The sequence below is a fragment of the Podarcis liolepis genome, assembly GCF_965112155.1.
Source record: "Podarcis liolepis genome assembly, chromosome: 2".
NCBI classification, from domain to species: domain Eukaryota; kingdom Metazoa; phylum Chordata; class Lepidosauria; order Squamata; family Lacertidae; genus Podarcis; species Podarcis liolepis.
This window is the reverse complement of record NC_139555.1, coordinates 120,743,294-120,759,810: the sequence shown is the minus strand read 5'-3', so window position 1 is coordinate 120,759,810 and position 16,517 is coordinate 120,743,294. Positions and strand designations below refer to the sequence as shown.

The 16,517-nt window shown below is 48.0% G+C and overlaps 2 protein-coding genes and 1 long non-coding RNA gene across 3 annotated transcripts in view; 1 reads left to right on the top strand and 2 right to left on the bottom strand.

Moving 5' to 3' along the window:
- The window catches only part of LOC310701787 (uncharacterized protein), a 224,343-nt gene that overhangs the window by 13,054 nt on the left and 194,772 nt on the right, over positions 1 to 16,517 (bottom strand). The gene's annotated exons all lie outside the window — the stretch shown is intronic.
- Positions 647 to 6,820, top strand: LOC310702121. Its single transcript, XR_014523266.1, has 2 exons — positions 647 to 5,783; positions 6,221 to 6,820. It is a non-coding gene; the product is annotated as an uncharacterized lncRNA (long non-coding RNA).
- Positions 6,770 to 15,134, bottom strand: LOC310701442 (uncharacterized protein). Its single transcript, XM_083492276.1, has 4 exons — positions 14,988 to 15,134; positions 12,490 to 13,455; positions 10,015 to 10,141; positions 6,770 to 7,714 (listed from the first exon to the last, which is right to left on the bottom strand). Exons 2-4 carry the CDS (start codon positions 13,282 to 13,284, stop codon positions 6,828 to 6,830), a joined length of 1,809 nt encoding a protein of 602 aa, XP_083348402.1. The 5' UTR covers positions 13,285 to 13,455; positions 14,988 to 15,134; the 3' UTR covers positions 6,770 to 6,827.

Below are 16,517 nucleotides of genomic sequence, written 5' to 3'. Positions count from 1 at the left end.
TGCCTGGTGAGACTTGGCTATTATTATTAATCGATATTACTACACAGTGTAAAGTCTTCCTATATTCCTAATAAATTGTGGTGCCTTCCAATGGCTGAAAAACCTGGAAGGCTTTAGCAGGGGATTAGATAAAATTCCTGGAGGATAAGATTTTGGTAGGGGAAGCGGGTGGCGCTGTGGGTTAAACCACAGGGCCTAGGGCTTGCTGATCAGAAGGTTGGCAGTTTGAATCCCTGCGATGGGATGAGCTCCCGTTGCTCGGTCCCTGCTCCTGCCAAACTAGCAGTTCGAAAGCACGCTAAAGTGCAAGTAGATAAATAGGTACCGCTCCGGCGGGAAGGTAAACGGCGTTTCCATGCCCTGCTCTGGTTCGCCAGAAGCGGCTTCGTCATGCTGGCCACATTACCCTGAAGCTGCATGTCGGCTCCCTTGGCCAATAAAGCGAGATGAGCGCCGCAACCCCAGAGTCAGTCACGACTGGACCTAATGGTCTGGGGTCCCTTTACCTTTACCTGAAGACTTTGGATGGTTATATGCTCTGCCTCTGTGGTTGGAAGCAGGAATCCTCCTGAATAGCTGTTGCTGGAGACTCCAGGAGGGGCGCTTGTTCCCTTAGGGGTTTCCCACACACACAATGTTTAAAAAATGTTTTTGGTTTCACCTGCAGGTAAAGGGAGAAAGATCAAGACAGAGAATTCCCACCACAGGGAAGCTGTGCCAGAGGGAATATCCCTGAGGAACATTCCTTTGTTAGCTGAGATTGCAGAGCAAAAGGGTTAAGTTGTGGGTGAACATATCAGACGACACAGCGATTCTTCAAACAGCTCTTGTTTATTCACAGACCCAGAAGAGAAATTAACTGAAGGGTTCAGCCAGCCTTCTTATATAGAGCTCCACTATAACACAACAGTAACAACTTTCTGTAACTATCCAATCACTGAATGTCACTTTCAATTCCTTATTTGCATATGTGGACCTGAGTGGAAACTATCTGCAGTATCCCCCTGCTGGCCCAGGGTGAGAACTTCAGTACATAACAAAAAGCGTGAGTCCACAGGACACCAGGGAGCAAATGAACGCAGCCATCACCCAGAAGTCCAGTTCCCTTTAGTGAAAGCCCAGTGCACTTTGGAGCAGAAAAGCCCTTCTCCTCAAATCCTGGGAGGAACGGCCAGCACAGTTTGGGTCTGGGGAGGCTGAATGCCGAAGAACATCCTCATGAATGCTCCATGTGTGGGGAGAGCTTCCAGCGAGGATCCGTCCTGGCTGAGCACCAGAGGATCTACATGGGAGAGGAAGCGTATGAATGGTGATTTGGGGTTATGTGGAAACCTACACAACCCAGGGAGGGGGTCAGATTCTTCCACCGCCTCTTCACCTCCAAACTATTTGTACTGAGACAAAAAACACAATGCATGAGCCTTGCAGTGTGCTGTTGATTCTGTAAAATGGTTCGCTTTCTTTTTTATATATTTATTGATTGATTTTTTTTCAGTAAAAAGACAACAAAAAAGAACAATAAAATGATACATAGCACTGTAAACACCCTTATATACATATTTCCCAAAATGAAAACTAATAAGAAAAAAAGAAGAAAAGTTATAAGAAAACAGATAAAAGGAAAAGAAGAAAAAAGAAAATATTACCAAATTCTTGCTTCAAACACTACAGTATATAATCTTAGTTAAAATATTTTAAAAGACTTCCACCGCATTCACCGCATGTCTCTTAGTTATCTTGCTCGTATTTACATCTGTTCTTCAGTCATTTCCCTTCCTTAAATTCTTTCATAATCCATCAAATCTTTATGTTCTCTGTATTCTTCACAAGGTTAGTCTAGACACAACCAAACTTTCGTATTTGAGCCCTGCTTGTATAATCCTTTAAACATTTCCATTGTTTCTGAATGATAATTTTTTATTTATGCCTTATTAAATCCATCAATTTTGCTAACTCCAGGTACTCACAAAGTTTACTTATCCGTTCCGCCTTTGTTGGGATATAATTTCCTTTCCAGTGACTGGCTACCAACATTCTTGCTGCCGTTGTTGCGGACAGAAATATGTTAATTTTGTCATTGGGAATGTCCTTATTCAAAATTCCTAATAGATATGCTTCTGCCCTTTTGGTATACGATACTTTTATCCATTTTTTAAATCTCTTCATGAATCATATCCCAATTTTTTTTAATCTCTGGACATGACCACCATGGTTCACTTTCATTGCAACGCTACAGCTTGGTCCATTGTGCTTGTTCCCGTTTCCCGGGCTTGCATACAAACCACATTCAAAGCACATGGCTTTCCCCAAAGAAATCCTGGGAATTGTAGTTTGTCCAAGCACAAAACTACAGTTCCCAGCGTCCTTCACAAAACAGTCTCTTAACGAAACCCTGAGGAGCCTCTGCTAGTTGCTGGATGGACCAGTGTCCTGATACAGCTTCGTACATTCATTTTTAAGTCAGCTGAGGACTAGACAATGACAAACCTAGACAGCATCTTAAAAAGCAGAGACATCACCTTGCCAACAAAGGTCCGTATAGTAAAAGCCATGGTTTTCCCAGTAGTGATGAATGGAAGTGAGAGCTGGACCATAAAGAAGGCTGATCGCCGAAGAATGGATGCTTTTGAATTCTGGTGCTGGAGGAGACTCTTGAGAGTCCCATGGACTGCAAGAAGATCAAACCTCTCCATTCTGAAGGAAATCAGCCCTGAGTGCTCACTGGAAGGATAGATCCTGAAGCTAAGACTCCAATACTTTGGCCACCTCACAAGAAGAGAAGACTCCCTGGAAAAGACCCTGATGTTGGGAAAGATGGAGGGCACTAGGAGAAGGGGACGACAGAGGACGAGATGGTTGGACAGTGTTCTCGAAGCTACCAGCATGAGTTTGACCAAACTGCGGGAGGCAGTGGAAGACAGGAGTGCCTGGCGTGCTCTGGTCCATGGGGTCACGAAGAGTCAGACACGACTAAATGACTAAACAAAAAAAATGAGGACTAGAATCTTGCTTTATTTTTAGAGGAAGAGGCAGTAGCTTAGTGGGAGAACACATTTTTCATGTGGAAGGTCCTAGGTTCAAATCCTGTTGTCTCGCAGGTGGGGCTGGGAAAGACACCCTCTCTGAGGTCCTGGAGAGCTGTTGCCTTGGGCTAAAAAAACTGGTTCCAGTCTGGCCCTCCAAAACAGGAGAAAACAAGTTTGTTCCATCTTTCACATGACCACCATGGCAGCTTACAGAAGAACTAAAAACATAATAAAAACATCAAGCCTTAAAAGCCTCCCTATACAGGCCTGCCTTCAGGTGTCTTCTAAAAGTTGTATAATTCTTTTATCTCCTTGACATCTGAAGAAGGGGCATTCCACAGGGAGGGCGCCACTACCGAGAAGGCCCTCCGCCTGGTTTTTGAAATTTATTTTTCGAAATTTGAAATTGGCTACCTTGCCTCTTCTTGGTCTCCTCTTTTCAAGGCTAAACCTACCCAGAACCTTCAACTGTTCTTCATAAGGTTTAGATTCCAGACCTTTGATCATTTTGGTTGTCATCCCTTGGGGGTTAAAATAAAATTATGATAGAGGGTCTTGTGGATTTCCACACACACACACACACACACACACACACACACACACACACTTCTTTTTCGTCTTCGCTTCTTTTTCTACTTTGTTATTTCCTTCTTTTCCTTATCCTTGCTTCTTTCCTAGTTCTTTTCATCAATTTGGCTTCCATTGTGTTTTATGCTGAAAACCCTTAATAGAACCCGATATGAAAAAATGAAGGCACGAAAAAATATATATTTACAAATAAAGCTGTATTTGATGGATGAAAGGATATATGATTTTTGACATGACTGAGAATCGCATAGCCAGGGACGGAGAACTTTAAAGCGTTAAGATCAGAAGGCGGAAAATATGAAATATGAACGAGAAGAGGCAGGAAGGAAGATCTGGAGATATGCTTCAGAGGTCCAGACTGTGGGGAGCCCGTAAAAATTAATAATTGCAATTTGGACTATAATTTGGCTGTTGTTTTTATTTTAGTTTATTATTTTTAATTGGATTATGATTCGGATATCTCGATTGGCTGTTTTTATTGGAAAATAAATAAAAATGATTTAAAAAAAATAAAAAATGAAGACACAATTTCATCCCGGCGGTGGCTGGACAGGGGAGGAAGGTTAATTGTGTTGGATCAGGAATTATCATATCTATGTATTTATTCATTCATTCATTCATTCCCCTCTCATCTGGCTGGGTTTCACATCTGAACAAACGATGTCAGGAACCAAGTGGGAAATGCAGTCTTTACAGAATGGGATTTTAGGGTGGGGGGAAGACAGTGGGAGGGTGGATATCGGGATATTCAAATACTGCAGGATTTGTAGCTTGGTGGCAGAACACCTGTCTCACGAGGTCTTGGGTTCAAACTCCGTTTAAAAAGACCAGGGAGCAGGAGGAGGGGAAAGACCTTTTTCTGTCTGAGATCCAAAATATTTGCAGACACTCACCACTGCTGGGCTAGACGGCCGGATAATTTACCTGGTGTGAGGCAGCTTCCTAGAAGGGACGCGGGTGGCGCTGTGGGTTAAACCACAGAGCCTAGGACTTGCTGATCAGAAGGTTGGTAGTTCGAATCCCAGCAACGGGGTGAGCTCCCGTTGCTCAGTCCCTGCTCCTGCCAACCTAGCAGTTCAAAAGCACGTCAAAGTGCAAGTAGATAAATAGGTACTGCTCCGTTGGGAAGGTAAACGGCGTTTCCATGCGCTGCTCTGGTTTGCCAGAAACGGCTTAGTCCTGCTGGCCACATGACCCGGAAGCTGTACACCGGCTCCCTTGGCCAGTAAAGCGGGAATGAGCACCGCAACCCCAGAGTCGGTCACGACTGGACCTAATGGTCAGGGGTCCCTTTACCTTTAAGGCAGCTTCTAACAGAGAGAGAAATTGTAAAAGGACTAAGTGCGGGGTGATTCATATTTCTGCTAACAACGCTGCTTTGCCCATGTGGTCCCCACTCTCCCAAAAGATATCATAGAGTTGGGAAGAGTTTCAGAAAACACCCACCAAAGTCGGACCATCTCCCCCGTAAGGAGAGGTTTCAACATTTGGGGATATGTTTTTGGTTTAGAGGGAAATGCGAGAAAGAGGCAATGAGGTAGAACTTTATAAAATTATGCGCCGTCCATCTTATGGGCTGCTTGTCACGTTTATTTTATTTTGAGGAGGGGAAATGAATGCGTAGCACGCAAAAGGAAACGCAAGCCGTGGGGAACATTGATAACGTGCTTCTCGCGCTCCCATAATGCCAGACATCCAATGATGCCGAACGTTGGACCAAAGAAAAGTATCTCACAGTTAAACTGTGGAACTCACTGCCACAGGAAGCACCAACAGCCACTGATTTTAAAAAAAGACAAATTCACAGAGGAGAGGGCTATTGAGTGATGATGACGGTAATTTTTTTTTATTTGTACCCCACCCATCTGTCTGAAGGCAGTAATTACACAGTATTTTCCGCTCCATAAGACGCACCTAGTTTTTAGAAGAAAACAAGAAAAAAAAATATTCCGAACGAAACAGTGGATGTATGATTTTTGTGGTTCATGCTGTGGCCACAGACATGTGATTTGACAGCGAGTTTGGAGTAGCCCAATGCAAAAATCCTGAGGATCCATGTGGATCCGTGCTTTGTAACCACGTTTTTGCACCATTGCGGCCCCAGGAGACAGTAGGTGCATGATATTTTTGGTGCAGGCTGTAGCCATGGACATGCTATGTGATCTGATGGTGATGTCAGGGAACTGACATCTGAGCTAGAGGCGGAGGGAAGGCTCTCAAATGATGCTGGAGAAGGGCCCAGCAGGGAGAGAGGCAGCTCCGCAAATGGGGAAGCAAATCAGCGCAACACCGGGGATATAGAGGGGCTGATGGGGGAATCGGCGAGAGGGCTCCAGGACTCTTCACCGGACACCAGCGGGGAGAGCACGGGTCCTCCGCTACCCACGCCCACCCTGCGCAGAAGACTTCCGCGCAGAGAGAGTAGGAGGAGACTGGGTGTCAAACAACTTTTATGTTGGAAAAGATTTAAGAAACGCCCACTGACGGATTCTGCTAGCGCCTGAGGCAGCCACGAAGTGAAGGGCTGCCCAGACTGAAAGGTTTAGCAAGGCAACAAAGCCTGGGGAGGCGGCAATTTACGCATGAGCAACCCATACACATTACAGGTGAATTTGGGGTGACCCAATGTAAAAATCCTGAGGATCCATGGGCTTTTACCTCCCCCTCCCAGGCAGCCTCCTTTATTGCTAGTGTCCCTCATCTCCCTCCCCGATTGCTTATTGATCAGCTGTTTCCTTTCAACACCCCCTTCCCTCTTGTTTGCCTTAGTGTCTCTTCCTTAGCTTTTTGCTCCTCCTTTTCTTCTAATTTCTCTCCTCATTGCTTTAGTCTTCCTGTCTCCTCTCCTTGCAAGTTTGCTGTCTTTACCTCCCCCCTCGCAGGCAGCCTCCTTTATTGCTAGCGTCCCTTATCTCGCTCCCGATTGCTTGCTGATCAGCGGCTTTGTTTGAACACCCACTTCCCTCTCTCTCTATCTCAAAAAAGCATGATCTGCATTTTGCCCCTGGGCAATTCGGCTCTAGGGACCACACATTCGCTCCATAAGACGCACAGACATTTCCCCTTACTTTTTAAGAAGACAAAAGTGTGTTTTATGGAGCAAAAAATACGGTATCCCCAATGCCTTCGAAACATGATTTGCGGACAGCAAAAAGCAAGGAACAAACACTGTTTATATACATTAACTTAGGAGTGGGAAAAACCCCCACGAAATTAGACCACCGAAGGTTCAAGATGGATTCTCTGATGTCTGATAAGATGCTTGCTCCGGTAGAAGCTCTCTTCGCATTTGGAGCATTTGAAGGGTTTCTTCCCAATGTGGCTTCTCTGGTGTCTAAAAAGGGTGGACTTGTCGCAAAAGCGTTTGCCGCACTGGGAGCATTCGAAGGGCTTCTCCCCAGTGTGGTTTCTCTGGTGCGTGGTAAGGTGCTGGCTCTGGTTGAAGCTCTTCCCGCACTCGGAGCACGTGAACGGTTTTTCTCCCGTGTGGTTCCGCTGGTGGGTTATCAGATGTTGCCTCTGGCTAAAGCTCTTCCCGCACTCGGAACAAGCGTACGGCTTCTCTCCCGTGTGGGTCCTCCGGTGCCTGATCAGGCCGGATTTGTGGCAGAAGTTTTTCCCGCAGTCCGAGCATTTATAGGGCTTCTCCCCCGTGTGGATTCTCTTGTGTGAAATAAGGTTCGTGCTCCGGTTGAACCTCTTCCCGCAGTTCAGGCAAACGTAAGGCTTCTCTCCCGTGTGGGTTCGCTGGTGGCTGTTGAGGTCCGAGCGCCTGCGGAATATCTTCCCGCAGACCGAGCAGTCGTGCGGTTTCTCCCCCGTGTGGATTCCACGGAGGTTCGATTCGTCTCGGAGAAGCTTCTTGCTCACTGCGCTTCTGACACGCTTCTTCCTTTTGAGAGCACCCTGCTGGGTTGACATTTCGCAGATGTCGCCGTCGTCCAGGCAAGGGAGAAATTTGTCTCTCCACATCTCATGGCTCCGAAGCTTCTCTGACTTTCCTTGGCTTCCATCTTTTTCCTCCAGCTCCTGACCCATCGCTCTTCCTTGCGGGACCCAGAATAATTTTCCACCAGTAGCACACTGGTCCCTGTCACCTGCTGAAATAACAAAAGGAGATTTTTAGGAACGAACTGGAGCAACTAACCCTGGCTCCCAGTACGTTTCCGAGCACAATTCAAAGTGTTGGCGCTGACCTTTAAAGCCCTAAACGGCCTCGGCCCAGTATACCTGAAGGAGCGTCTCCACCCCCATTGTACTGCCAGGACACTGAGGTCCAACGCCAAGGGCCTTCTGGCAGTTCCCTCCCTGTGAGAAGCTAAGTTACAGGGAACCAGGCAGAGGGCCTTCTCGGTAGTGGCACCCAACCTGTCGAATGCCCTCCCACCAGATGTCAAAGAGAACAACAACTATCAGACTTTTAGAAGACATCTGAAGGCAGCCCTGTTTAGGGAAGCTTTTATAATAGACTATTGTATTTTAATATTCTGTTGGAAGTCACCCAGAGTGGCTGGAGAAACCCAGCCAGATGGGCGGGGTATGTATGTATGTATGTATGTATGTATGTATAAATAAATAAATAAATAATATCATCAACCTGCTTCATTGGAGGTTTTTAGAAGGCCATCTGTCATGGATGCTTTAGCTGAGATTCCTGCATTGTGGGCGTTTGGGCCAGATGACCCTCAAAATCCTTTCCAATGCTACAATTCTATGATCCCATGAGTTAGGGATGCAACAAGTTAAGCTGCAGAAAGAACCTCTCATTTGCAAATCATGTTCTTTCACCCAGACTGGGGGGGTGGGGTTAGACCAGATGTGAAACAGGATAGTGTTTGCATCAGAACACCCCGCTTAAAATGAAGGAGGGAAAACACTTTGTTTTAGCGGCACCTTCCATCTGATGTTATTGCGACATCAGGTGATTGACAGGGGTGTCCCCGCCCACCTGTTAAATTTCATCTTCAAGGCCAATCAGCTTCGTGGAGCCAAAAAGCGATCTCCAACCCAGTGATTCTATAAACTTTTAACAGTTGATTCTGCTTTTGTCAAAGAGACAAGGCAGCTTTTCTACTAAATATTTTGGAAAGTCGTAAATTTCAGCTGAGCATTCGCCATCTTATTGAAAAGCCTGTGACACCTGCAGAGTTCAATGTATACAGTTTGCTAGTTCTTTGTAGATTTCCAACTCCTGAAACATTTCTGGGAAATAAGTTTTTTTTTCTGTTTAACTCTCAAAGTGCCAGAGTTTTCTATTTTTTAAAAAAAATCCCAGGAATGAGGACATGTCTCAGCACTTACACGAAGAGAAAAGCTTTCCTCGGTTCAGGGCAGAAGGGAAGGAGAGTGTCTAATCCTGACCACCAATGAAATAATAGTAATAGAAGTAGTAGCAGCAGCAGTAGTAGTAGTAGTAGTACAGTAGTACCTTGGATTACAGACGCTTCAGGTTACAGATGCATCAGGTTACTAACGCTTCCGGTTACAGACTCCGCTAACCCAGAAATAGTACCTTGGGTTAAGAACTTTGCTTCAGGATGAGAACAGAAATCGCGTGGCGGCAGCGCAGTGACAGCAGGAGACCCCATTAGCTAAAGTGGTACCTCAGGTTAAGAACAGTTTCAGGTTAAGAACGGACCTCCAGAACGAGTTAAGTTCTTAACCCAAGGTACCACTGTAATAGTAATAGTAATTTTTCATTACTTATACCCCGCCCATCTGGCCAGGGCCCCCCCAGCCACTCTGGGTGGCTCCCAACAGAATATTTAAAAGGTAAAGGGACCCCTGACCATTAGGTCCGGTCGTAACCGACTCTGGGGTTGTGATGCTTATCTCACTTTATTGGCCGAGGGAGCCGGTGTACAGCTTCCGGGTCATGTGGCCAGCATGACTAAGCCGCTTCTGGCGAACCAGCGCAGCGCACGGAAACGCCGTTTACCTTCCCGCCGGAGCGGTACCTATTTATCTACTTGCACTTTGTTGTGCTTTCGAACTGCTAGGTGGGCAGGAGCAGGGACCGAGCAACGGGAGCTCACCCCGTCGCGGGGATTTGAACTGCCGACCTTCTGATCGGCAAGTCCTAGGCTCTGTGGCTTAACCCACAGCGCCACCCGCATCCCAACAGAATATTAAAAACACGATAAAACATCAAACATTAAAAACTTCCCTAAGGCCAGTTTCGGGGGCATTTCTATGTAGGAATGGCTAAGTCAATGCAAACAGGAACTGAGCAGGAAGAGGAAACAAGTCTGATGTGGATTGTGGATTTTTGAGGGGTTTCTCTACTGAGACCTTTCATGGGTGTCACAGAAGGGGCCGAGCACCCCCTGTTGGTGATTCCCTGCGTCAGGGCATTATCCCTACTTGAAACGACAATTCATGGCGGGGGGTGAGCCCTTACCCAGCACGCTGGAGACCCCCTCATTTTCCCGCTTGAACTCCCCACCAAGCTGCCTCTGGGTGGTTTCCGGCGATGCCTCCACATTTCCAGCGAAGGTCACAGCAGCCTCTTGGAACGCCCCTGGCACCTGAAATACCCGTCAACGTTTTAGTCAAGAAACAAAGCGGTCCAGACTAAGGTTACCAGATTTTTTTTCAATGAATCTGGGGACCCTATACATATATACATACTACACGTTTGGGATGTTGCTACTGCAGCGATGGCAGTGGGCTGGCAGAGGGGTGTCCACTGCCTTGAACTTAACCGCCATGTTTCCCCTTCCTCTGAGGCTTCTATCTCCTTTCTCCATGAGCCTGGGCAGCCCCTAAGTTGTACGTTCTTCGGTGGTGGGGGTGGGGAAGCAGTGCGCAGTGGGTCTGGCATAAAAGGCGGAGGAGGGCCAAGAGCAGCGGCGGCGGCGAGGCTCAGGCAGCACGATGCCTCCCATCCCATCGGAGCAGCCCCAATCCCATTCCTACTTGCGTGCTAGCAGTAGGGAGCAGGGATTCCTCAGCTGGGAAGGGAGGCTTCCCGTTGCCTAACTGAGAGATCCCTGCCCCCTCCTGCTTGCACGCAAGCTCCGATAGGCAGTGTGAAGCCTCCCTTCACAGCTGAGAGATCCCCGCCCCACTCCTGCTTGCATGCAAGTAGGAGTTGGGAAATTGATGCTTTTGAATTACAGTGGTGCCCTGCAAGACGAATGCCTCGCAAGACGGAAAACTCACTAGACGAAAGAGTTTTCCGTTTTGGAGGTGCTTCGCAAAACGAATTTCCTATGGGCTTGCTTCGCAAGACGACAATGTCTTGCAAGTTCCTGCTGGTTTTTTTTCCCTTTCCCCCCTTTTTCTAAGCCGCTAAGTCGCTTATCAGCTGATCCGATCAGCAGATAAGCCGCTAAAAGCCGCTAATAGCGCTAATCCGCTAATCCTTCAATGGGCTTGCTTCGCAAGACGAAAAAACCGCTAGGCGAAGAGAATCACAGAACGGATTCTTTTCGTCTTGTGAGGCACCACTGTATGGTGATGGAGGAGACTCTTGAGAGTCCCATGGACTGCAAGAGGATCAAACCTCTCCATTCTTAAGGAAATCAGCCCTGAGTGCTCACTGGAAGGACAGATCCTGAAGCTGAGGCTCCAATACTTAGACCACCTCATGAGAAGAGAAGACTCCCTGGAAAAGACCCTGATGTTGGGAAAGATGGAGGGCACAAGGAGAAGGGGACGACAGAGGACAAGATGGTTGGACAGTGTTCTTGAAGCTACCTGCATGAGTTTGACCAAAATGCGGGAGGCAGTGGAAGACAGGAGTGCCTGGCGTCCTCTGATCCATGGGGTCACGAAGAGCCGGACACGACTAAACGACAACAACAAGGAGATGGGAGGCTGCTCTGATACCCTTCGCAGCTGAGTTGCTGGGATCAGGGAAGGTGGAGGCAGCCCGGAAGCTGCATCTTACAGCCCCTGCACCACCATCACATGGGGACTTCCGAACAGCTCCTGAAGCCAGCCAGAGCCGACTGGCCTGGGCTGCTGAGACTGCCGCTGCTGCGTTTCCCGGGGACATTAGATGAAATCCAGGGACATTCCGCGGATGGAATTTGTCCGGGGACTTACTCACAAATCTGGTGACTGCCCCAGAAAATGGGGACATCTGGTAACCCTAGTCCAGACACTATTTCACAGAACGACAGAAGCGGTGAGGAACGGGATCAGACCAGAGATAAGGTCTAAGTCTGATGGATGGGTGGGACCATCGTAGCAATGTCCAGTGTTCCATTTCTAGCCGTGTAAGAATATGAGAACCGCCTGCACTCTCAGCATCCGGAACAAACTACAGTTCCCAGAATTCTTTGCGTGGGGAGGGGGGGAATCAAGGCTGTTTACATGATTTTAACCACACTTGTAAAGTAACAGAAACTATGGACAATTTAGATGGATAAAAAATGTGGATAACAGACTGATATGCAGTTGTAAATACTGATATTAGGACCCCATGGAGGGGATGGGGGGGAAGTCCTGAGATTCAGAGTAATCTCTTTACATGGCTTTTTTATAACTGACTTTGTTTTAAGTTTATGATTTCTAAAATCAAACAATTATTATAAAAAAGGAAAAGAGGAGAATTAGGATAGCTATCTTCTAATAAGGGTTGTCACGTGGAAGATGGAGCGAGCTTGTGTTCTCCTGCTCTGGAAGGTAGGACTCGAACACATGGCTTCAAGTTACAAGAAAGGAGATTTCAGCTAAACATCCAGAAGAACTGATGGTCAACAAAGGGCATGGCCTGAGAAGGGTCCTGAGGGCCAGAGAGAGGCCTGCATTTGGCCCCTGTGCCTGAGGCTCCCCACCCTTGGTCTCCACCCTTTTTAAGGTGCGACACTCAGGCCTTTGCGCCACAACCACCTCAGGGGGAAATCCCAGGATGAGGCCCTCTCACCTGCTGTCCCGCTTTCTCCACCTCCTGGTGCCTCAGGAGGAATTCCTCTGCCAGGGCCACGGCCTGGACGCAGCTCTCTGAGCCTCGCTCTTTCACCCAGCTCCCCATGTCCGAGGGCAGCACAGCCAGGAACTGCTCCAGGATCACCAGGTCCAGGATCTGCTCCTTGGTGCTCCTCTCTGGCTTCAGCCACTGCGCACACAGTTCCCGGAGCCGCCCGTAGACCTCGCGAGGACTCCGGGCGTCCCAGTAGCAGAGCTGCCTGAAGAGCCGACGCTGGGCCTCTCCGCTGGCGGAGTCCTCCATCTTTATCGCTGGTCCGCCATCGCCAGTGGCGCCCTCCCTCCCATCAGCCTGCTGGGCTGCTCTGTTGAAAGGAAGGATCCCATCCCGGCTCTGTTCTTGAGTCCCCTGGCTGACGGCCTCTGCCCTCTCGCAGCGGGACAGGGCGTTCTTGTCTTCACCCCACGGCACGGCTTGTGGCACCTGTGGGTCGCCCTCGCCAGAGTGAGGGGTCTGCACCGCCTTCAGGAATTCCTGCCACTGGGCTTCCCAGCGGAGCGACGACAGACCCTCACCTGGCTCCTGCTTAACGCGCTGCAGCTCTTCCCAGCGTTTGGGGACCCTGCTGGCCGCTGACTGGGAGTCTGGTGAGCTGTCTCCTGCCCCTGTTGCCTCTTTGAGGCCCTGAAGCACCTCTGGCTCCATCTTCATCTCTGGGTCCTTGCTTTCATCCGGCACGGCCTGCAGCTGGAGAGTCAGGGAAGGAGACCTATCTGCTTGCTCCACCGCCATCCCGCCTCCCAGGCTTAGCCCGAGGCCTCTTGCCCACGTCCCGCAACGCCGCTGGGAACCAGAGCTGCTGTGTCGACGCAAAAGGGGGTTCAGAAGGGCTCCTTCAGAGATGCCTCATCCCCGGACCGCAGAAAGGTCATTCAGAAGCAGGTGGATGACAAACCACTCACCCTGAAGGGAAAGAGACAAACAGCTGTGAGACAACAAAAGAGGTTTAAAGACACTCTCAAAGCAAATTTTTAAAAAATCTAGCACAGTGGTACCTCTGGTTACGTACTTAATTCGTTCCGGAGGTCCGTTCTTAACCTGAAACTGTTCTTAACCTGAAGCACTTTAGCTAATGGGGCCTCCCACTGCCACCATGTGATTTCTGTTCTCCTCCTGAAGCAAAGTTCTTAACCCAAGGTACTATTTCTGGGTTAGCGGAGTCTGTAACCTCAAGTTTCTGTAACCTGAAGCGTATGTAACCCTGTACAGTGGTACCTCTGTATCCGGAATCCGTTCCGGAAGTACGTTTGACTTCCTAAAAGTTTGGAAACCAAGGCACGGCTTCCAATTGGCTGCAGGAAGCTGCTACAGCCAATCGGAAGCCACAGAACCCACATTGAATGCTTGGGTTCCAAAGAACGTTCGCAATCCGGAACACTCACTTCTGGGTTTGCGGCGTTTGGGAGCCAAAGGCGTTCGAAGTCCGAGGTACGACTGTGTAAGCACTGATAACTGGGAAACACTGGCCTGTGAGCACTCCAATTGGAGAACAGCCTTTACCAAAGCTGTGGATCCAGAATGGCCTCCACAGCCACTCACGGACTCACTGTTAAAACTGGGTTCGTGAAAGACAATCTTACTCGGCTACGAGGGATCGCCTCAGAAGAAGAAGACAAATGGCCTTGAGGAAGGCTTAGCAGATGCGTGCACAGAACTGAGTGATTCCGAGGAATGGCTTTCTCTTTGGGGTACACAGAATTAAAGGCTGGCAACATTTCACTGGAGAGCCAGGGTGGCGTAATGGTTAGAATGCTGGACTCGGAACTGGGAGAGCAGGGTTCGAATCCCCACTCAGTCATGAAGCTTGCTGGGTGATCTTGGGCCAGTCACCCTCTCTCCTCTCCACCAGCAATCTGTATCCTCTCCATCAGCAGGTTGCAGGTTTGATCCCTGTAAGGGACAATGGCATATTCTTCAATTGCAAGTGTCCCTATTTTCCAGGGACATCCCTGATTTAGAGAAGCCGTCCCAGTTTCTGGATTTGATCCCGGAATGTCCCACTTTTTCTTAGGACATCCCTATTTTAATTGGAGAAGCATTGGAGGGTATGGAGCTATCCGACCCCTGAGCCATCTGAAGGCGATCCTGTATAGGGAAGGTTTTTTTTTTTTTTTAAAAAAAAATGTTTTTATGTTTTTATGTATGTTGGAAGCTGTCCACAGTAGCTGGGGCAACCCAGTCAGATGTGTAGTAAATAGTAAAATTAAATTAAATTAAATAGTAAAATTATCATTATGGAATGATTTTCATAGGAAAAACGTTGGAGGGTCTGGGGGTGGGACTAGATGATGCTCAGGGTCCCTTCCAACTCTAGGATTCTATAATTCTTTTGAACCTGCCCCCCTCTCCCAAGAAAGACCCGGCCCCTTCTCTCCCCCCACCAGCAAACCCACTTTCAAATGCACTTTTCACGCGCTCTAGCAACAGCCACTGACCTGCCTGCAGCTTCTGGCAAACAGCATTCACAAGCCGCTTTTGCAGAAACATTTCGTGGAGGGTGGGGGAAACGCAAGGCAGGAAGTTGCTCCCACTATTGACATCCCCCTGTTCCCCCATTTCCTGCCTCTCTAAGATACCAGCCTTTCAAAGCCCCGCCGCCGCTTGGGTTAAAGGGAGCGACACGCGCTTCCTAGACAGGCAGGGGAAAGACGAGCGGCGAGCGTTCAAAGGAAGCGCGTGCGTTCCTTCCTGGTTCAATCAGCGAATGAAGGGAGGGAGGGAGCAGCTGAGGTCAAAGCGGGAGAGGTGTCTAGTCAAGGCGATTTGTCTACCTCTCCCACAGGTTGCGCAGCGACTGCAGAGGCATAAGATAAGCCTTCCTGATTAGTATCTAATTTATATAAACTATAAATAGGTTTGTATGTATATGTATAATTATAGATAAATAGATAGAGTTACAGATAGGTAGCCGTGTTGGTCTGCCATAGTCAAAATAAAAAAATTCCTTCCAGTAGCACCAGCACCTTAAAGACCAACTAAGTTAGTTCTTGGTATGAGCTTTCGTGTGCATGCACACTTCTTCAGATACACTGAAACAGAAGTTGCCAGATCCTTCTATATAGTGAGAAGGTGGGGAGGGGTGTTACTCAGAAGGGTGGTGGGAATGGGAGATTGGCAGATAGCTGAGATGAGCCTGTTGAGGACTCTAAACGACTGTAATAGGTCTTACAGGAAAAGTCAAGATAGATAGATAGATAGATAGATAGACACACAATATTTTGTATATATACAAATACATACAATTTTTTAATGTAAATTCCATATATACAAATATATACAATTTTAAAATATAAATTCCACTCATTTTACAAGCTCTCCATCCATGAAACTCCCCCAACATTTCCTTGCTGGCTGCATGCGCAATGTGGCTTCATATAGCCATTATCCAGCCTTCTTTTTTCGGCCGGAGGGAGAGATTATTCCAAAGCAGATGCGGGGAAGGGGTAAAAATATGGAACCTTCGAATCCCTCCTGCTTTATTTAAGGCTTCTCTCGTTGTTGTTGTTGTTGTTTAGTCGTTTAGTCGACTCTTCGTGACCCCATGGACCAGAGCATGCCAGGCACTCCTGTCTTCCACTGCCTCCCGCAGTTTGGTCAAACTCATGCTGGTAGCTTCGAGAACACCGTCCCACCATCTCGCCCTCTGTTGTCCCCTTCTCCTTGTGCCCTCCATCTTTCCCAACATCAGGGTCTTTTCCAGGGAGTCTTCTCTTCTCATGAGGTGGCCAAAGTATTGGAGCCTCAGCTTCACGATCTGTCCTTCCAGTGAGCACTCAGGGCTGGTTTCCTTCAGAATGGAGAGGTTTGATCTTCTTGCACTCCATGCGACTCTCAAGAGTCTCCTCCAGCACCAGAATTCAAAAGCGTCCATTCTTCGACGATCAGCCTTCTTTATGGTCCAGCTCTCACTTCCATACATCACTACTGGGAAAACCAAAGCTTTAACTATACGGACCTTTGTTGGC